The sequence below is a fragment of the Perna viridis genome, chromosome 14 (assembly GCF_037379345.1).
Source record: "Perna viridis isolate PV_CMFRI_1.1 ecotype Kerala chromosome 14, ASM3737934v1, whole genome shotgun sequence".
NCBI lineage: Eukaryota > Metazoa > Mollusca > Bivalvia > Mytilida > Mytilidae > Perna > Perna viridis.
This window is the reverse complement of record NC_142458.1, coordinates 31,460,205-31,481,609: the sequence shown is the minus strand read 5'-3', so window position 1 is coordinate 31,481,609 and position 21,405 is coordinate 31,460,205. Positions and strand designations below refer to the sequence as shown.

The following is a 21,405-nucleotide window of genomic DNA, read 5'->3' as shown; positions in this document are numbered from 1 at the left end:
TCCTTTTCCTGTCATATTGAGGTCCATTTGTATCTGCCTGGGGTACCAAAATGGCTTAAAACCTGTATTTTCTGCATATGAAAAGCTATATAGTTTTAAAACTATGATATTGGTATAATTTTTTTTTGGATTTATTATAATTGAAATGACCATATCTATAGTTTAAAACAGTTGGTTGTACCGGTCATTATACTTTACTTTAAACAAGAGGCTCCATTGAGTTAAAGACAAAAAAGGAGGTTTGGATATTAGTATTTCCATATATGGAACTCACAAGGGGGGATTAAATAATGATTTGGAACTCATAGTACAGCTCATGTACCTACCATGTCAGAATAAACCACAAATTTGCTTAGTTTGACTAATGTAGCAGCTTTTTATCAAAAGTAATATTTTCTGGGTAACATTGAGATATTAGTCTCATGCCTGGAATAGGGTACCTATATAAAAATTTTAATAGAAAACTCATGTTTATAGCAGGGCAATGATATTCTGAATTTTCAGTATGAAAATGAATACTCTAGCAGAAAAACAACAACTTTTATGATTATATTGAAATGTTTATTAGTAATAGGTACCAGTATCGTATTGCATATCCCTGAGCAGGTGTATGTCAAAACATGGATGCTATAAAAAATATAGTGCATTTTCTTTTTGCCTCTCTACAAACTAATATTTTGTCAAAAGATATGAACAATGACTTATAAAATAGAGCAAACATCACACTGTAAGATGAAGAACTTTTTTAAAAGAAAATCTAACACAATATCATAAAAATGTTCCACTGAAAAGGTTGGTTTGGTGAGTGCAAAACGAAAGTGAAAGTAGGGAAAATAGCTATTTATAGTTCGAGACTACTTTTCTGTCCGATCTTCGTGGACTCACCCTATTTTCTTTGCGGGAAATTATTTTTTCACATGTCCTTAGAAATGCTACATAAGTGAAAGTTTTATTGAATCAATTTACATATTTTTTAAAAAATCCTAAAAAATATGCACTTCACTATAGAAGTCTATGGGAAAATTAATACGATACTGAGACCTAGTAAGCCAGTTTTTCAAGTACAGTTGGATATTCAGCAAGTGGTCTTTACCAGCTGAAAAAGTAGTACCCCAATGCAGGTAACACTTTTAAGATGAATTAGCCAACTTTTGAACCTGATTTTTTATGGTAGCTCTGTTTTTTTGCATTTATGGTTAATCTTTACCAAATTTGGAAATGCATTTTGTTTTCATGAATTTGTATAATATCAGTTCAATAAAATTATTATCTTGACTGTTTATGATGAGCATATCTATATTCATGTAACCTAAAGCAAGTAATACTCCTGCATAAAGGATAGTTTTCAAGTTACAACACATTTAAAGTATGTGGTTAGGACTTGAAAATAGTCATTTTCCATACATTGCCTCTTATATATGAAAAAATAAATATTTTTTTTTTTATTTTTTGTTTTTCTTTCAAATAAATAGCTCAAATGAGTTGCCATATAACTGTGTGGTTGATTTAAACACAGAAATATCACAAAAATCAACAGCCAATTTTTTTAGTGGACTTTTTTTAGTGGTTCAAATGGACAGATTCTAATGCGGCAAGAAAAATAAAGGTGTTTTTTCATATAAAAAATGATTTTTTTCAAAAAGTATCTAAAGCAGACAGTTTTTATTATAATATTTATACCAATAAACTATTTTTCTTGCATCATAGCTATCTGTTTTAAAGAAAAAGTCCTTTTCCTGTCATATTGAGGTCCATTTGTATCTGCCTGGGGTACCAAAATGGCTTAAAACCTGTATTTTCTGCATATGAAAAGCTATATAGTTTTAAAACTATGATATTGGTATAATTTTTTTTGGATTTATTATAATTGAAATGACCATATCTATAGTTTAAAACAGTTGGTTGTACCGGTCATTATACTTTACTTTAAACAAGAGGCTCCATTGAGTTAAAGACAAAAAAGGAGGTTTGGATATTAGTATTTCCATATATGGAACTCACAAGGGGGGATTAAATAATGATTTGGAACTCATAGTACAGCTCATGTACCTATCATGTCAGAATAAACCACAAATTTGCTTAGTTTGACTAATGTAGCAGCTTTTTATCAAAAGTAATATTTTCTGGGTAACATTGAGATATTAGTCTCATGCCTGGAATAGGGTACCTATATAAAAATTTTAATAGAAAACTCATGTTTATAGCAGGGCAATGATATTCTGAATTTTCAGTATGAAAATGAATACTCTAGCAGAAAAACAACAACTTTTATGATTATATTGAAATGTTTATTAGTAATAGGTACCAGTATCGTATTGCATATCCCTGAGCAGGTGTACGTCAAAATATGGATGCTATAAAAATATAGTGCATTTTCTTTTTGCCTCTCTACAAACTAATATTTTGTCAAAAGATATGAACAATGACTTATAAAATAGAGCAAACATCACACTGTAAGATGAAGAACTTTTTTAAAAGAAAATCTAACACAATATCATAAAAATGTTCCACTGAAAAGGTTGGTTTGGTGAGTGCAAAACGAAAGTGAAAGTAGGGAAAATAGCTATTTATAGTTCGAGACTACTTTTCTGTCCGATCTTCGTGGACTCACCCTATTTTCTTTGCGGGAAATTATTTTTTCACATGTCCTTAGAAATGCTACATAAGTGAAAGTTTTATTGAATCAATTTACATATTTTTTAAAAAATCCTAAAAATATGCACTTCACTATAGAAGTCTATGGGAAAATTAATACGATACTGAGACCTAGTAAGCCAGTTTTTCAAGTAAAGTTGGATATTCAGCAAGTGGTCTTTACCAGCTGAAAAAGTAGTACCCCAATGCAGGTAACACTTTTAAGATGAATTAGCCAACTTTTGAACCTGATTTTTTATGGTAGCTCTGTTTTTTTTGCATTTATGGTTAATCTTTACCAAATTTGGAAATGCATTTTGTTTTCATGAATTTGTATAATATCAGTTCAATAAAATTATTATCTTGACTGTTTATGATGAGCATATCTATATTCATGTAACCTAAAGCAAGTAATACTCCTGCATAAAGGATAGTTTTCAAGTTACAACACATTTAAAATATGTGGTTAGGACTTGAAAATAGTCATTTTCCATACATTGCCTCTTATATATGAAAAAATAAATATTTTTTTTTTTATTTTTTGTTTTTCTTTCAAATAAATAGCTCCAATGAGTTGCCATATAACTGTGTGGTTGATTTAAACACAGAAATATCACAAAAGTCAACAGCCAATTTTTTTAGTGGACTTTTTTTAGTGGTTCAAATGGACAGATTCTAATGCGGCAAGAAAAATAAAGGTGTTTTTTCATATAAAAACTGATTTTTTTCAAAAAGTATCTAAAGCAGACAGTTTTTATTATAATATTTATACCAATAAACTATTTTTCTTGCATCATAGCTATCTGTTTTAAAGAAAAAGTCCTTTTCCTGTCATATTGAGGTCCATTTGAATCTGCCTGGGGTACCAAAATGGCTTAAAACCTGTATTTTCTGCATATGAAAAGCTATATAGTTTTAAAACTATGATATTGGTATAATTTTTTTTTGGATTTATTATAATTGAAATGACCATATCTATAGTTTAAAACAGTTGGTTGTACCGGTCATTATACTTTACTTTAAACAAGAGGCTCCATTGAGTTAAAGACAAAAAAGGAGGTTTGGATATTAGTATTTCCATATATGGAACTCACAAGGGGGGATTAAATAATGATTTGGAACTCATAGTACAGCTCATGTACCTACCATGTCAGAATAAACCACAAATTTGCTTAGTTTGACTAATGTAGCAGCTTTTTATCAAAAGTAATATTTTCTGGGTAACATTGAGATATTAGTCTCATGCCTGGAATAGGGTACCTATATAAAAATTTTAATAGAAAACTCATGTTTATAGCAGGGCAATGATATTCTGAATTTTCAGTATGAAAATGAATACTCTAGCAGAAAAACAACAACTTTTATGATTATATTGAAATGTTTATTAGTAATAGGTACCAGTATCGTATTGCATATCCCTGAGCAGGTGTATGTCAAAACATGGATGCTATAAAAAATATAGTGCATTTTCTTTTTGCCTCTCTACAAACTAATATTTTGTCAAAAGATATGAACAATGACTTATAAAATAGAGCAAACATCACACTGTAAGATGAAGAACTTTTTTAAAAGAAAATCTAACACAATATCATAAAAATGTTCCACTGAAAAGGTTGGTTTGGTGAGTGCAAAACGAAAGTGAAAGTAGGGAAAATAGCTATTTATAGTTCGAGACTACTTTTCTGTCCGATCTTCGTGGACTCACCCTATTTTCTTTGCGGGAAATTATTTTTTCACATGTCCTTAGAAATGCTACATAAGTGAAAGTTTTATTGAATCAATTTACATATTTTTTAAAAAATCCTAAAAATATGCACTTCACTATAGAAGTCTATGGGAAAATTAATACGATACTGAGACCTAGTAAGCCAGTTTTTCAAGTAATGTTGGATATTCAGCAAGTGGTCTTTACCAGCTGAAAAAGTAGTACCCCAATGCAGGTAACACTTTTAAGATGAATTAGCCAACTTTTGAACCTGATTTTTTATGGTAGCTCTGTTTTTTTGCATTTATGGTTAATCTTTACCAAATTTGGAAATGCATTTTGTTTTCATGAATTTGTATAATATCAGTTCAATAAAATTATTATCTTGACTGTTTATGATGAGCATATCTATATTCATGTAACCTAAAGCAAGTAATACTCCTGCATAAAGGATAGTTTTCAAGTTACAACACATTTAAAGTATGTGGTTAGGACTTGAAAATAGTCATTTTCCATACATTGCCTCTTATATATGAAAAAATAAATATTTTTTTTTTATTTTTTGTTTTTCTTTCAAATAAATAGCTCAAATGAGTTGCCATATAACTGTGTGGTTGATTTAAACACAGAAATATCACAAAAGTCAACAGCCAATTTTTTTAGTGGACTTTTTTTAGTGGTTCAAATGGACAGATTCTAATGCGGCAAGAAAAATAAAGGTGTTTTTTCATATAAAAACTGATTTTTTTCAAAAAGTATCTAAAGCAGACAGTTTTTATTATAATATTTATACCAATAAACTATTTTTCTTGCATCATAGCTATCTGTTTTAAAGAAAAAGTCCTTTTCCTGTCATATTGAGGTCCATTTGTATCTGCCTGGGGTACCAAAATGGCTTAAAACCTGTATTTTCTGCATATGAAAAGCTATATAGTTTTAAAACTATGATATTGGTATAATTTTTTTTTTGGATTTATTATAATTGAAATGACCATATCTATAGTTTAAAACAGTTGGTTGTACCGGTCATTATACTTTACTTTAAACAAGAGGCTCCATTGAGTTAAAGACAAAAAAGGAGGTTTGGATATTAGTATTTCCATATATGGAACTCACAAGGGGGGGATTAAATAATGATTTGGAACTCATAGTACAGCTCATGTACCTACCATGTCAGAATAAACCACAAATTTGCTTAGTTTGACTAATGTAGCAGCTTTTTATCAAAAGTAATATTTTCTGGGTAACATTGAGATATTAGTCTCATGCCTGGAATAGGGTACCTATATAAAAATTTTAATAGAAAACTCATGTTTATAGCAGGGCAATGATATTCTGAATTTTCAGTATGAAAATGAATACTCTAGCAGAAAAACAACAACTTTTATGATTATATTGAAATGTTTATTAGTAATAGGTACCAGTATCGTATTGCATATCCCTGAGCAGGTGTACGTCAAAATATGGATGCTATAAAAATATAGTGCATTTTCTTTTTGCCTCTCTACAAACTAATATTTTGTCAAACGATATGAACAATGACTTATAAAATAGAGCAAACATCACACTGTAAGATGAAGAACTTTTTTAAAAGAAAATCTAACACAATATCATAAAAATGTTCCACTGAAAAGGTTGGTTTGGTGAGTGCAAAACGAAAGTGAAAGTAGGGAAAATAGCTATTTATAGTTCGAGACTACTTTTCTGTCCGATCTTCGTGGACTCACCCTATTTTCTTTGCGGGAAATTATTTTTTCACATGTCCTTAGAAATGCTACATAAGTGAAAGTTTTATTGAATCAATTTATATATTTTTTAAAAAATCCTAAAAATATGCACTTCACTATAGAAGTCTATGGGAAAATTAATACGATACTGAGACCTAGTAAGCCAGTTTTTCAAGTAATGTTGGATATTCAGCAAGTGGTCTTTACCAGCTGAAAAAGTAGTACCCCAATGCAGGTAACACTTTTAAGATGAATTAGCCAACTTTTGAACCTGATTTTTTATGGTAGCTCTGTTTTTTTGCATTTATGGTTAATCTTTACCAAATTTGGAAATGCATTTTGTTTTCATGAATTTGTATAATATCAGTTCAATAAAATTATTATCTTGACTGTTTATGATGAGCATATCTATATTCATGTAACCTAAAGCAAGTAATACTCCTGCATAAAGGATAGTTTTCAAGTTACAACACATTTAAAGTATGTGGTTAGGACTTGAAAATAGTCATTTTCCATACATTGCCTCTTATATATGAAAAAATAAATATTTTTTTTTTATTTTTTGTTTTTCTTTCAAATAAATAGCTCAAATGAGTTGCCATATAACTGTGTGGTTGATTTAAACACAGAAATATCACAAAAGTCAACAGCCAATTTTTTTAGTGGACTTTTTTTAGTGGTTCAAATGGACAGATTCTAATGCGGCAAGAAAAATAAAGGTGTTTTTTCATATAAAAACTGATTTTTTTCAAAAAGTATCTAAAGCAGACAGTTTTTATTATAATATTTATACCAATAAACTATTTTTCTTGCATCATAGCTATCTGTTTTAAAGAAAAAGTCCTTTTCCTGTCATATTGAGGTCCATTTGTATCTGCCTGGGGTACCAAAATGGCTTAAAACCTGTATTTTCTGCATATGAAAAGCTATATAGTTTTAAAACTATGATATTGGTATAATTTTTTTTTTGGATTTATTATAATTGAAATGACCATATCTATAGTTTAAAACAGTTGGTTGTACCGGTCATTATACTTTACTTTAAACAAGAGGCTCCATTGAGTTAAAGACAAAAAAGGAGGTTTGGATATTAGTATTTCCATATATGGAACTCACAAGGGGGGGATTAAATAATGATTTGGAACTCATAGTACAGCTCATGTACCTACCATGTCAGAATAAACCACAAATTTGCTTAGTTTGACTAATGTAGCAGCTTTTTATCAAAAGTAATATTTTCTGGGTAACATTGAGATATTAGTCTCATGCCTGGAATAGGGTACCTATATAAAAATTTTAATAGAAAACTCATGTTTATAGCAGGGCAATGATATTCTGAATTTTCAGTATGAAAATGAATACTCTAGCAGAAAAACAACAACTTTTATGATTATATTGAAATGTTTATTAGTAATAGGTACCAGTATCGTATTGCATATCCCTGAGCAGGTGTACGTCAAAATATGGATGCTATAAAAATATAGTGCATTTTCTTTTTGCCTCTCTACAAACTAATATTTTGTCAAAAGATATGAACAATGACTTATAAAATAGAGCAAACATCACACTGTAAGATGAAGAACTTTTTTAAAAGAAAATCTAACACAATATCATAAAAATGTTCCACTGAAAAGGTTGGTTTGGTGAGTGCAAAACGAAAGTGAAAGTAGGGAAAATAGCTATTTATAGTTCGAGATTATTTTTCTGTCCGATCTTCGTGGACTCACCCTATTCTCTTTGCGGGAAATTATTTTTTCACATGTCCTTAGAAATGCTACATAAGTGAAAGTTTTATTGAATCAATTTACATATTTTTTAAAAAATCCTAAAAATATGCACTTCACTATAGAAGTCTATGGGAAAATTAATACGATACTGAGACCGAGACCCCTTGTTTACTCCTTCATACGATTGGCCTGTTTGTCAACATCTGATGATGCCATATCTAAAAATAGAATCTATATTGATACTGTACAAGATAGTAAATTTTATACCGGAATGCGAAATAATCACAACATAAGCAGTCTCCCATGACGGTATATGTGTACAGGTAAGTTTTTTTTGTCGCATATAACGTCTGATCAGTCCATCTCTTGGTTTTGAAAACGGATGATTGATTCGAAACAAAATGAAAGCGTTAATAAAGTCATCAACTGTTTGGTGTTTTAACATGTATACTTATAATAAGTCTCAATAATAAGTCTTATTAAGTTACCTATTTCTTTACATTTAGTGTAGTCGCGTGTTGATATCTTATTTTTATAGTACTTATAGTGTATTTTTGTGATTTTTATTGAACTAAATCTTAAATATTTCTTCATCATTCTATAAATAATAATAAATTATTCCTTGTGTAAGTTATTGTCACTTATTATAGATAATTCAGGAAAAAAAATATCTAATAAAATTCCAAATTTATATGTAACTTCCTTTATAGAAGTCCTTGACCTTTCAAAACCACATAACCATATTTTATTGGTTACTTTCAATAAACAGATATCCCCATTTCTAATTATAGCAACATATAAAGTTTTCCAAAAACATAGATTTTGAAATTACTAACAAAGAGAGATAACTCAAACTTATTTCAAGGAACTTACTGTGGTTTATTCAAAATCAATGAACTAAAGTCTGTTTCACCAATTCAATTATTTCTGAAAAAAGATACACACGTAAGAAGCATAATTACTTGATTTTAAATAAATAAAATTAAAAAAAAAAATAAAAACATAAATGCAACTGATATAATGTACCAACAAAAGCAATTCTAAAATAACTTTAAATGCTAAACAAAAATTGAAAGCATAAAATACACCTAAATACAACTAAAACAATGCTTTAACGAAATCCATTCTGAAATAATTGAAAAAGCACACAAACGTTTATAATAATGCTCCATTTAAATAACTTATTTCTAATAAGTTTTGCTAATAACAAGGGAAGCAATGTAACAAAGGAAAGGCAATCCCAGTTGAACCCCCCTCTATTGAATAAATAACCTACACTCTGTAAAACAGCATTTATTTAACATGCTAATGTATGTTTCAATGAAGATGTACACTTATGCTAGTTGTCAATTGTTATTTAATATATTGATGTGATTTTCCAATTCCCCCCACTTTTTTTTGTGTTCAATTTGTATATGTAATGTTTTCAAGTGTATGTAAAAAATATTGATATAGTTTTTTTAATTTGATGATTTTTATCCAAAAAAAGTTTTTAACATTACATAGAGAAAAAAACTATAACCAAGGGAGTTAACTCTTAACCTCATATTTCCCAAATCAATTTTTCACACGTATTCACATAATAGTATATTTTAATGAAACACTCAATCGGGATTTTTTTTACAAAAATTATCGTCTATTGGAAGTGCCGTTGAGTGCCAGCGCATATTACAAAAAAATATTTGCAAAAGAGAAGAAACCCTGTTAAACGGCAATTGCGCTTATTTGATATCCTTGTTTCATGTATGTATCTGTTATAGCTTTATATATGATCTACTTCTTACCTCCAATTCAAAATGTCAACCTAAAAAAATTATTCCACAACTGAATCATACGATTATGTCCTGCATGTGAAATATGGTACCAGTATCGTATTGCATATCCCTGAGCGGGTGTACGTCAAAAGATGGATGCTATAAAAATATAGTGCATTTTCTTTTTGCCTCTCTACAAACTAATATTTTGTCAAAAGATATGAATAATGACTTATAAAAATAGAGCAAACATCACACTGTAAGATGAAGAACTTTTTTAAAAGAAAATCAAACATGATATCATAAAAATGTTCCACTGAAAAGGTTGGTTTGGTGAGTGCAAAAACGAAAGTGAAAGTAGAGAAAATGGCTATTTATAGTTCGAGACTACTTTTCTGTCCGATCTTCGTGGACTCACCCTATTTTCTTTGTGGGAAATTATTTTTTCACATGTCCTCAGAAATGCTACATAAGTGAAAGTTTTATTGAATCAATTTACATATTTTTTTAAAAAATCCTAAAAATATGCACTTCACTATAGAAGTCTGTGGGAAAATTAATATGATACTGAGACCATATGAGGAAGACCAACTCAGGAAGACAATTTTCATCTAGAGTTGTCTTCCCTTTCCGGTGCAGACATAAATTCCGGTAGTATTTCTGAAGTAGCTACTTATTATTTTTAATTGTCTTTTTGATGGTTTTGAAAAAAAATATGATTGATTATGAAGAGTTATAGATGTACTTAAAAATTTGAATTAATATTGTTACGGAACACGTATCATACGACGTTTAATAATACAGAGGCGTAAATCGCGTGTTGTTATTGTGTTCATAGTTTTTATAGTTTTACACACATGTACGTTATATGATTTTTTTGGAGAAATGTGCTATATACATGAGGTAGGAAACATGATATAGTTTTTCTTGCGTACTGTATATATAGTTTAACAATTCTTGATATTTTTACAGTTAGCACCCATCAGCTATTTACTCGACGTTTACTTTCACACCAGCGGGATAGACAGGAGGTATTGATTGCCCCCTTTTATTCCCCTTCCCCCAACACCCACTTGTAATTAATGCAATAGAGGCATCTTTCTTTTCTTTTAAATTGTGGGTTAGTTGCTTTAACAAATAATTTAATCTAGATTTAACTAAATATACATATCACTCTTTGTATAGCTGTTCCTAAGGTGGACAAGACACAAGTGAGACTAGACCCAATTAATAAAGAGCCATGTTGTCACACCTTTTTATAGCATTCCATGAATTAATAAATTTATTATCACCACCTAATTTTTTAATTATGAATTAAATAAGATAAAAAGATGTAAAAAATAGGAAATTAATACATTTTTAAATAATAGAATTACTATTGTGACTGGATTCTTTTACACATACACTGTAGTACGTATCATGTATAATTATTTTGTCAATCTAAGATTTAAACATCCGTCTCACCCCGATTGTTGAATGTAACGTGGCCTGGCGTAATACTACAAGTTTCATTTTCATAGCCCTAATTTAAAAAAAAATATCGTATTACTCACTGATTTCATTAATACATGTATAATCTAACGTGTTTACCTGTATTAGTGATTTTTACTATATTAGGGCCAAAATAAGACTGTTCACCACAACCGAAAGCATGGTTATTTTCCAAATTTTTGCCTCTAAAATTCCCAAATTCCGCTACTGATTTTTTTTTCAAATGCTTATTTTAAGTAATGGCTAACCAGATTAGGTGGATAATTTTATATTCACTTTTCCGTCACTTCTTGTGTTATTTTAAGAAATATGTCAATTTTGGGACTTATGTAACCAGCTTTATGATTAAATATACATTGTAATTGTCTTACAAATTTCCCAGTTTGTTATATATTTCGATTTTTTTTCCCAAAATTGAAAGGCACAGGAACCTAAAAAATCTGTTCAAAAATGTATGTGTATGTGGGAATTAACAGCACTTGAGATTGTTATTCCTTCGTTTTTTGGAACAATGAGTTTGTTGTCTACACGTTAATTCTCGAACCTTGTGCTTTGTGAACTATATTGTCCTGATATGTGTCATGTATTAATCATTTGAATCAGGAAGATTACTTCATAAGTATGAATGTATTTGTGTCGATTCCATTTGTTCTATAACAATTAAAACTTATAAATGTGCTCCTACACGTACATGTACATGTAGTTGCATGTAAATATACATGTATCTGAGGTGGGTGGGTTCGTTAAATGTTCTACATAATTTAGAGATGACGGCCACACTGATCGAAAACAAACGCTTAATGCCTAGAAGCTGTGCCATTTGAAACATTGCATTGCATTCATTCATTATTGAGTATTGAATTTGCATGTCAGCTATTCGTTGACAATATGGCGTTTGAACAGTTGTTCTAAGTCACCAATTTAAATATTCCTTATAAAGCTACATGTACATGTACGAGTTAACTGATAAGAATCATGCATTTTAAAGTTGAACCTGGACTCAAAAACATTTATAATGATAAGAATATTTGAATAAGTTTGATTAAATTATAATACGTTATTTGCAAATTACACCAATATTGGTCAAGCAAGCACTATACAAAGGGTAATCAAGGGAATCAAGGTTTTAGCGGTAATCAAAAGAATGTAATCCAGGGACAAAGACCAGACATGGAAAACAGTCATGCACAACAAAGAACATAAAGTAACTAAAATCATACATACAAAGTAACAAAAGTAAATGAGCAACTCGGACTCCACTAAAAACTGGGAGCATGGATCAGATGCACCGGTAGGGTAAGCGTTCTCTGCTTTTCTAGAAACACCCGCCGAGTTGCTCATAAAAAGTCAAGTCCGGGGTAGACAAACGAGGAAAGGAAAACTATGACCTGTTGAATAAATCGGTTTTCATGGTGCTGATGGATACACCATAACGATCCATGAGTTCATGATGACGACCATAAAACTTCTGTAGTGATGACTTCAATTTTGTAGCAACATAACCCTGTTCCAGAAGCCTATTTGTTAGAGTTCTAGCGCGATACAAAAAGTCTGCGTAGTTTCGGCAATCTCTGGCATAACGTATGAGTTGTGATATGAACACTCCATACGCAGGAGCCGAAGGGATGTTGCCACAAATGAAAGGAAAGTTAACAATTCTGAATGAAAAGTCATCACGTTTGTCGTAAAGTTTGGACAATAGTTTTCCTTTATCATCGATTTTTAAGTGTAAGTCAAGATATGAGGCTGACTTCACAGTGTCTGTAGTATCCTTTATCTCAAGTTCTTTTGGGTAGATGCGATGTATCAATTCCCCGAAATTAGGATTGTTTAAAGATAATACGAAATCTACATAGCGGAAACTGAGATTGAAGGATCTAGCTATTAGTAAACGATATTCTTTCTTTCTGATCAGATCCACTATAAAGTCAGCCTCATGAGAGTGAAGGAATAGGTCAGCAAGTAAAGGAGCACAATTTGTTCTTAGTTGTACAAACATAAAACCCTGTTTTATTATTGTATTGTGTAAAGTAATGTAGATATTACAATAAAGTGTTCTTTAGGAATTTTGTAAATTGATTGGATGTTTGTTTACATCTATATTTGATATATGGCATGCTGCTATACAAAGACATGTACATGTATCTAATCTTGTACTTGTTTCGCTCATTCCAGATAAATGGCAGAGCCAGAAAGAGGCAATGAGAAAGGGACGTATGAGAGGTCAGAGAGCATGTTTGACGACAACTTCTTAGTTGTAGCTGCGATAGATTTCGGTACAACATTTTCTGGATATGCCTTTTCTTTTAAAGATGACTTTGAAAAAGATCCATTGAAGATAATATCGAACCAAGCATGGAATTCTGGCGGGTCTGCACATTGTTTACTTTCCTTGAAGACTCCGACGTGTTTGTTGCTGGACGAAGATCAGAACATGGTTGCCTTTGGTTACGAAGCAGAAAACGACTACGCAGAGCTTGTTTCTATGGATGAACATCATGGTTACTATTACTTTACCAGATTTAAAATGTGTCTTTACCATAACAAGGTAAGTTCAACATGGAGTACATATCATTGAGAACACACTGTAACGGCCATGCAGCCATATTTTCAACTATAGGGGCAACCCTTTAGCTGTACTTGTGTCTTAAGCAGCTGCAGCCCGTCCTGTGGTATAAGGGTTTCATCGTTGTTCACTGAAGACCAAAGGGTTGTCTTGGGCTGACACTTCCATCGCGGAGGTGTTGGTGTCTCTTTGGCACATACACCATACATGTACATATTCTCGTTATATGATGTATTTACATGTACGTGTCTTTTCTTGTTTCTTACTTTGTATATTTGTATCGTAATTCCGTCTGGATATTACATGTATTATAGTCGTGTACAATGTATATGTAGGTGAATTTATTTAAGAATGCAAAAGGCTCGTATGCAAAACATCTAAGTACATTTGGTTTCTTACATTGAAAAATGTATGCGGACTCATATTCTACCTTTTACTACATGTACATGTACGCATACTGGTTAGTAATTTCTTATTGGTATGGTATATCATAAAATAAGAAATAACAAAAAAGTCAATTAAGGTATATTAAGCATTTTCTACACTATCAATTTGGCATGTTTTTTAGTTTAGTCGAGGCTGGTCAATTATGCTGCCATGCTTAATACAATCTGTATCATCCTGAGATATCTACATGTATATCTGTATCATCCTGAGATATCTACATGTATATCAGCAGGATGACCGCTTGATTGCCCGATGGGCCGATATTGATCGTGGGTAATACAAATTGAAATATGCATGTAAATTTTACTATGTAACGTACACTTTATCAACATTTAAATATAGGAGTGTATTAAATTAAACAAACTGTCCGAGAGACCAACAGTAAAATAAAATAAATATAGAATTCGGAGTAGGTGTGTTACATGTACAATGGTTGAGCCATGATTGATGAAAATAAGCCATGTGATAAATGATACGACATCACAATGTTTGATACAGGTCAAACATTTTAGATTTTACCAGATATTAAAAACTTACTTAATATGTTTATATAAGTGAAATGCTACACCAATAATTATTTGCATCTGAGATATGGTTAATAAACATACGAAGATGAAAGTTTTCGGAACCGATATTTTCCTGGCATGCCTGCTGATAAATTTACAGTAACAAAAGTAATCATCTCCATTCTTTTATCAGAATGCCACGTGCAGTACACACGTTCAGTTTGCCTTTCATGCACGTACTTGGTTATTTGAAAAAAAAACATTATTTCAGAAACTATCAAAGGACCTTGTTATTGAGGATATATCAGGAAAACTCATGCCAGCCATTGATGTGTTTTCATTGTCTATCCGGGCTATAAAGGACCACATGTATAACACACTGAGAAGACAGGTGGTAGGTATTTGTAGCACTGATGTCCGCTGGGTTCTGACTGTTCCCGCCATGTGGAGTGAAAATGCCAAGCAGTTCATGAGACGCAGTGCCGAAAAGGTTAGACTTTTGTGTTACATGTATAATGTACAGTACATGTATATTTAAAGTTATGCTTGTTGTAAGGGTAATCAAGGGAACCAAGGTTATAGAGGTAATCAAAAGAATGTAATCCAGGGACAAAAAACAGTCAAAGAAAACAGACATACACAACAAAAAAACATAAAGTAACTGAAATAAAACACAGTAACAAAAGTAAATGAGCAACTTTGACTCCACTTAAAACTGGGAGCATGGACCAGGTGCACCGGTAGGGTAAGCGTTCTCTGCTTTTCTAGAATCACCCGCCGAGCTGCTTATAGAAAGTCAAATAGCTGCTTATAGAAAGTCAAATCCGGGGTAGACGAAAGAGGAAAGGAAAACTGACACGTTGAACAAATCAGTCTTCATGGCGCAGATGGATACATCGTAACTATCCACGAGTTCATGATGACGACCATGAAACTTCTGTAGTGATGACTTCAATTTTGTACATGTAGCAACATAACCCTATTTCAGAAGCCTACTTGTTAGAATTCTAACGCGATAAAAAAGTCTACGTAGTTTCGGCAAGCTCTGACATAACGTATGAATTGTGATATGAACATTCCATACGTAGGTGCTGAAGGGATGTTGCCACAGATGAATTAAAGGAAAAATCATCACGTTTGTCGTAAAGTTTGGTCAATAGTTTTCCTTTACCATCGATATTTAGGTGTAGGTCAAGATATGAGGCTGATTTAACAGTGTCTGTAGTATCACTGAGTCTTGATAGATATGGACTTACGAAAGGCTCTTACAATGAGAAGCTACAGTATATTACACATGTACATGTACATGCAGTTGCAATCACTTCTAATCTCTCTTTAATTCTGTCAGAATCTATCAAGAAAACTGTTTTATGACTGCAGACACACATGTAGTAAAGAAATCCTCACAGATTCTGAAAAGGTTTGACAAATGTGCCCTGGATTGTAACTTTTGTCTGCTTTGTTTGGCAGATCCTGACAGAAGCTGCCCTGGGTCGTGACTTAGAAATACGATTATCTGTCCTACACTGTCATAACACTGCAAAGTTCCGGACACAATATACCCCGTGACTTCATTTAGATTAGTTCGATTAAAAATATAAACTGTTCAAAATAGAAGATTCGATCTGTAAATCTTTTCTACGTGACGTGATTTAGAAATAAATAGCAAGCCCGATTAAAATTTACCTAACCATTTAAAAAAATGAAAGTGTACCAAACTTATTCAGATGAGTAGTATCATAATCTGTAAGGAACTATTCTCAGTAGAAACTCTTCAGATTGACGTCAAACAGAACATATCTACATTTGTACTTGATGCAGTTTTTGACAAAGAGTGTCACGACCCATGACAGGTTATGACAAGAGTTTGTCTTAAGCAATGAACTGTTCTATGACAGCAAACTCTGACATACTAGAAGTGAGGTTAAAAGTGATCGTAACTGTACGTAACAGTAAAGTTATTGTAATAAAATTGATTTACGATCTTTTGCTATTACAATGTACATTAAACACACAGAAAATCATAGAGGGCGGAACCGGCGTTCGCCCCTTAATTTTAAGAAATAATAATGTTTTGGGTAAAATGATGATTATTCAAAAATTATAACTCTAAATTATTCTCGATTTACATCTTTCAATAATTCTATTTACGCCCCTGACCTGAAATCCATCCGTGATTACATTTGTATAAGTTATTATTGAACGATGAATCGATTGGTACATGTATGTTCCATATCAGTAAGATACATGCAAATTTGTATACTCAAATCAGATCGTCTGCTAACCATTGCAAGGTAACTTTAGCTGTGCTGAGACATTTTAACATAGGCATAGACATTTTTCATGATTGTTTTGTAAATTCATTTATATAGGCAGGGATCGAGCCAGAAAGATTGCGAATAGCACTTGAACCGGAAGCTGCTTCAATATTTTGTCAACACGATGCTATTGACAAAATCCATAACAAAAATAACGTCCCTGTCGCATCAACTGGTACAAAGTATGCTGTGGTCGACGTGGGAGGTAAGGAATGCATATAGTAATTACATTTCAATCAATTCTTTTTATTTCCTCAGAACTCCAATGAATTTGAAGCGTTGCGCTTTCCTCAAATGATGTTTTGTTGTCATTATATTCCATTATGTTATATGCAATAAAAACAAATAATAAAATTACAAGAACAATGTTACGGAAATAATACTTAAATTATACAAACCATAAAGTTTGACACTGCCGCATTGTATTGATAGGTTTCTCACGTTTATCATGTTTATGAGAAGGGGAAGTTTACTTGAAATGATCTGTAAGCATTAAACATTAGCCATTTTTCGATTCAGGTACATGGGCTCGTTACAAGCCAATATAGGTCATATACAATAGCACGGCCCCAATATCTATGAATATTCCTTGCCATTTGTTTAATCTAGTTCCTAATCTGTTTTCTTGGTCAACATCGTAAGCGACCCAAAGATATCGCTGCAAGGTACCTCTTTTATAAATATTCATACACATGTTTATATGTGTTTTTTTTTTTTTGCTTGAACATGTATGAGGATGGGAAGTTTACATTAAAAGATCAAATGATCGGTTAGAATTGCATTTATGTAATATTATCCACAATTGACACAGTTTCTGGTTCAAACACAGCTCTTTACAATTGACTATATACATTGTATAGGTCATATATATTTTGAGGACCCCGATATCAGTATTTACAGAGAATTGCCAGTTGTTTAATATTGTAACCGGAGAGCATGATTTGGCTCACAAAATTATACTCCGCCACCGAGGATCGGACCCTAGACCGCTCGGTGACAAGCCAGCGACAAACCGATTCAGTTTAGCCAAGTTAATTGCTATTTAAATCTCACTACCTACCACAACGCACGTAGGCTGTCCTACCACAATATGTTATCAGGCATACATGTAGGACACCGATATCTATATATAACCATTGTTAGTGGTTTAATCTTGTTCCGAGTAATTGAAAACATTCCGGTCATCACGGTTACGAAAGAATAATCATATCAAGGGTACCAATATTTTATCGGAAGTCACCCTATTTTTGAGCATCTCGCAATCGTACCATTTTGGATGTTGAAAGTAAGCCAAAATCAGTGACAGTGAATATTTGACGATTAGCGACTTCGAAGACTTCAATCTTTAAGTTTATTTTGTCGCGCAAAAAGATTGAAGCAAAGTTACCAATTAATCCTACGAAAATCAATAGCAGGAAGGACTTATTACTCTGTCGTCAGAATAGGTTTCGTTGTACAGAAAAGGCATGTTCTTGCTACACACCGAAGTGTACAAAAATTCAAATACTGAACACACAATTATAGCGTGAAGTTCTCAAGCAGAGGGGGACTTCGATTTTCGTTGAGTTAGAACTTTTAACAGAAGTGTGAACATAATTTTACTTTTGCAGCAGCAGTCAAACCTGAAATCTGCATTGTTAAGTTATTGGGAAAATATTGAACCTTAGCTTTTCGTATAATGCCCATTACTTAGTCAAAAGATCCTTTGACTAAAATTTGGAAAACAACAGTTCAACCGCCCTCCATTGCTAAAAAATTAATTGATGCTCAATAAGGGAACAGTACATTGGTTAGTAGATAACGTTATCTTTTGTTACAGGTGGGACAGCTGACATCACAGTACACGAAAAAATGAACGACGGGAGTCTTCGTGAAGTGTGTTGTGCTTCCGGTAATGACTGCGGTGGAACTTCAGTTGACTCCGCCTTTTTTGATTTATTGAAAGCTGTTATTGGGGAAAAAGCAATGGAAGCCCTTAAAAATGATAATATAGAAGAATACTTAGACCTTTTAAGAGAGTTCGAAACGAAGAAACGGTCTTTCCGTTTACGAAAGAAAGACGCAATATATTTTCGAATACCTGTAAATGCTTTAGATAGTATTGTAAGCATCAATTCATTGCATAAAAGCTTAAAACATGCTCTAGAAGCGTCGAAATACAAGGATGACATTATCGTACATAAAGATAAATTAAGAATTAGTAGCGATAGGTTTCGCGCCTTGTTTGATCCTACTGTGTACGGCATAGTGGCCTTATTAGGTGGAATGCTAAAACATGACAGAGCTGACGGTGTGTCACAGATTGTTCTTGTTGGTGGGTTTTCGGGTTGTACTTTACTTCATGATGCCATTAAAGTTGCATTCCCCGAACAAGAATTAATTGTACCAAACGAAAGCGAACTATCTGTTGTGAAAGGTGCTGTGATCTTTGGACATCGACCTGATATAATTTCAGAAAGAATATCTAAATACACATACGGGTTCTCAAAGAGGAAACAGTTTGATACAAAGCTGCACGACCAAGACCATCTAGAACTTGTAAATGGAGAGAAAAAATGTTGTCGTGTGTTCGAACCAATTATTCATAAGTACGAACGCATACCATATGGAAAAAGAAAAACATCAACAGCTAAAACTAAACCAGATGGGGACGAATTCTTTACACTTAGAATTTACCAATCAGAAAGAGAGGACCCACTGTATACTGATGAAGAGGGTTGTTCGGTTTTAGGTGAAATCAAGATAAAGAAAGTAGATCCCAAGAACACTGAAACAATCAAAGTTATTCTGAAATTTGGAGAGACTGAAATTGATGTAAAGATAGTAGAAAAAGATCATAACACAGAAACAAGAGGTTCAATAGAAATGATATAAAATTCAATTTGTATGAACGGTAAAAGAGAATATGAAAGCTTGTAAACAATGTTTTATATCCATTATAAATTGGTTATCACAATTTTAATTTGTTTTTTATTATCTGAATGTGGGAGATTTTTGTCGACTTTCATTTTATATACAGATTCATGTAAATAGACCTTCATCAAACCTATTAACAAAAGGCATGTTCGCATAACACAACAGTCACACGTGGTTTAATTTAGCTTGAAATAAATTTTTTATACTTTATACACAAAGAAGCTATAAGCTTACATTAGCCAAGCAATACTGATTTTCAATAATGCGAATTTATATCTTGAGGCGAAGCCGAAGGGTGTACGGTAATACTGAAGGGTTTAAAATATCCATATCTACGGATACAAAGGTAGATGACGATTTTATCCCAGTTTCAAGCTTAAACTGGAGTTTTGATAGGGATTTTCAACACATGTAACGCAAATGTGACGTTTTTGCAAGTAATTTTGAAACATATAGTGAATTATGCAAATTTGAGTGTTTTTTATCTGATTTAGGGTACTACCTTTGGTAGAACCCTACAGGTGCCCAAATAAGGTGTTTTTATTGAAATAACAAAGGAAATCGACATTGTTTTTGCCGGTCGATCGGGGATAAATTACGATATTGACTGTTTTCTATATAATAATTCGCTGATGCTTAAGTAGATACCTATCAAGTAGCTGTCTTTGTAATTATCATGCAAAATCTGAAATATGTGATACACGCCAAAAAAGGCTACATATTTTTATTTTTGTAATAAAGTTGTTTTATGGGTCTATACTATGAAATTTGTAATTATTTATTCAAATCTGCCTACTGTTAGGAGGTAATCAACATTGAAAATCCAAAAGATTCCATTGTATTTTAGTGTCATTTACAGAGCTATCTCCCTTAATTTTGAAATCTACAGTTCATTTTATATAATTTGTATCGCCTAAGATCATGGGTTGTATGAAAACTGAATGTTAATTTCTGTTTACTGTGGCAATTCAAACAAAATATCAAAAATAAAAATATGTAGGCTTTTTATCGTGAATCACATTTTGCATGATTCTTAGCTGGAGTGCTACTTAAAATGTAGAGATTTCATGTCTACCACATGGACATCGTAAAAAAAGGTAAAGAAATGTAATACTAGTTTTAATAATAACAGGTGGAGTGACTCAAATAGATTGTACACTAGAGTACATGTATTAGTCAGGTGTCTACGTAAATTCGTTTCGCCTAAGAGATGTGGAATAACCATTCTTTCTTCGTAAACAACAAAATTTCCTAACACTTATCCGATCCAAGTCATGCCCAAAAATTTTTTTAGCAAAATAATACATGTATTACACCACCGGAGCAGCTTGTACCTCAATATTCCTGACTTGCATGTCTTTCAAACGAAATGGTGGGTTAAATCTGGGATAACAGCGCACTAAACCCCTTCTCCCATTGCGCCTGGAATATACCAGTCGCGATTAAATAGCATTTGCATTACATTGCGTCATAATCGGTAAATCAGCGGTCACAAAGAACAATTTACAAAAACAATCATTACTCATTATTTCAGAAGAAACTGGGTATTTTTCGACCAAGGACTGATATCTAAATATAAGATACCTTTTGAGACCGACGCGTTTTCTCATACCC

General features: G+C 32.2%; 1 protein-coding gene across 4 annotated transcripts; it reads left to right on the top strand.

Moving 5' to 3' along the window:
• Window positions 1-7,963: 7,963 nt before the first annotated feature.
• On the top strand, window positions 7,964-19,837 carry LOC148598992 (heat shock 70 kDa protein 12B-like). 4 transcript variants are annotated; one of them, XM_088560759.1, is made up of 6 exons: window positions 8,025-8,116; window positions 10,520-10,578; window positions 13,214-13,586; window positions 14,829-15,047; window positions 16,930-17,080; window positions 18,695-19,837. In XM_088560759.1, the coding sequence occupies exons 3-6, from the start codon at window positions 13,218-13,220 to the stop codon at window positions 19,747-19,749; spliced, it is 1,794 nt and encodes a 597-aa protein (XP_088416885.1). In that variant the 5' UTR covers window positions 8,025-8,116; window positions 10,520-10,578; window positions 13,214-13,217; the 3' UTR covers window positions 19,750-19,837. The 4 variants fall into 4 exon arrangements, with proteins under 4 accessions (XP_088416883.1, XP_088416885.1, XP_088416887.1 ...); XM_088560757.1 differs by lacking the exon at window positions 10,520-10,578 and having other exon boundaries at window positions 7,964-8,116; XM_088560761.1 differs by lacking the exons at window positions 8,025-8,116; window positions 10,520-10,578 and adding an exon at window positions 10,179-10,212.
• Window positions 19,838-21,405: the final 1,568 nt, after the last annotated feature.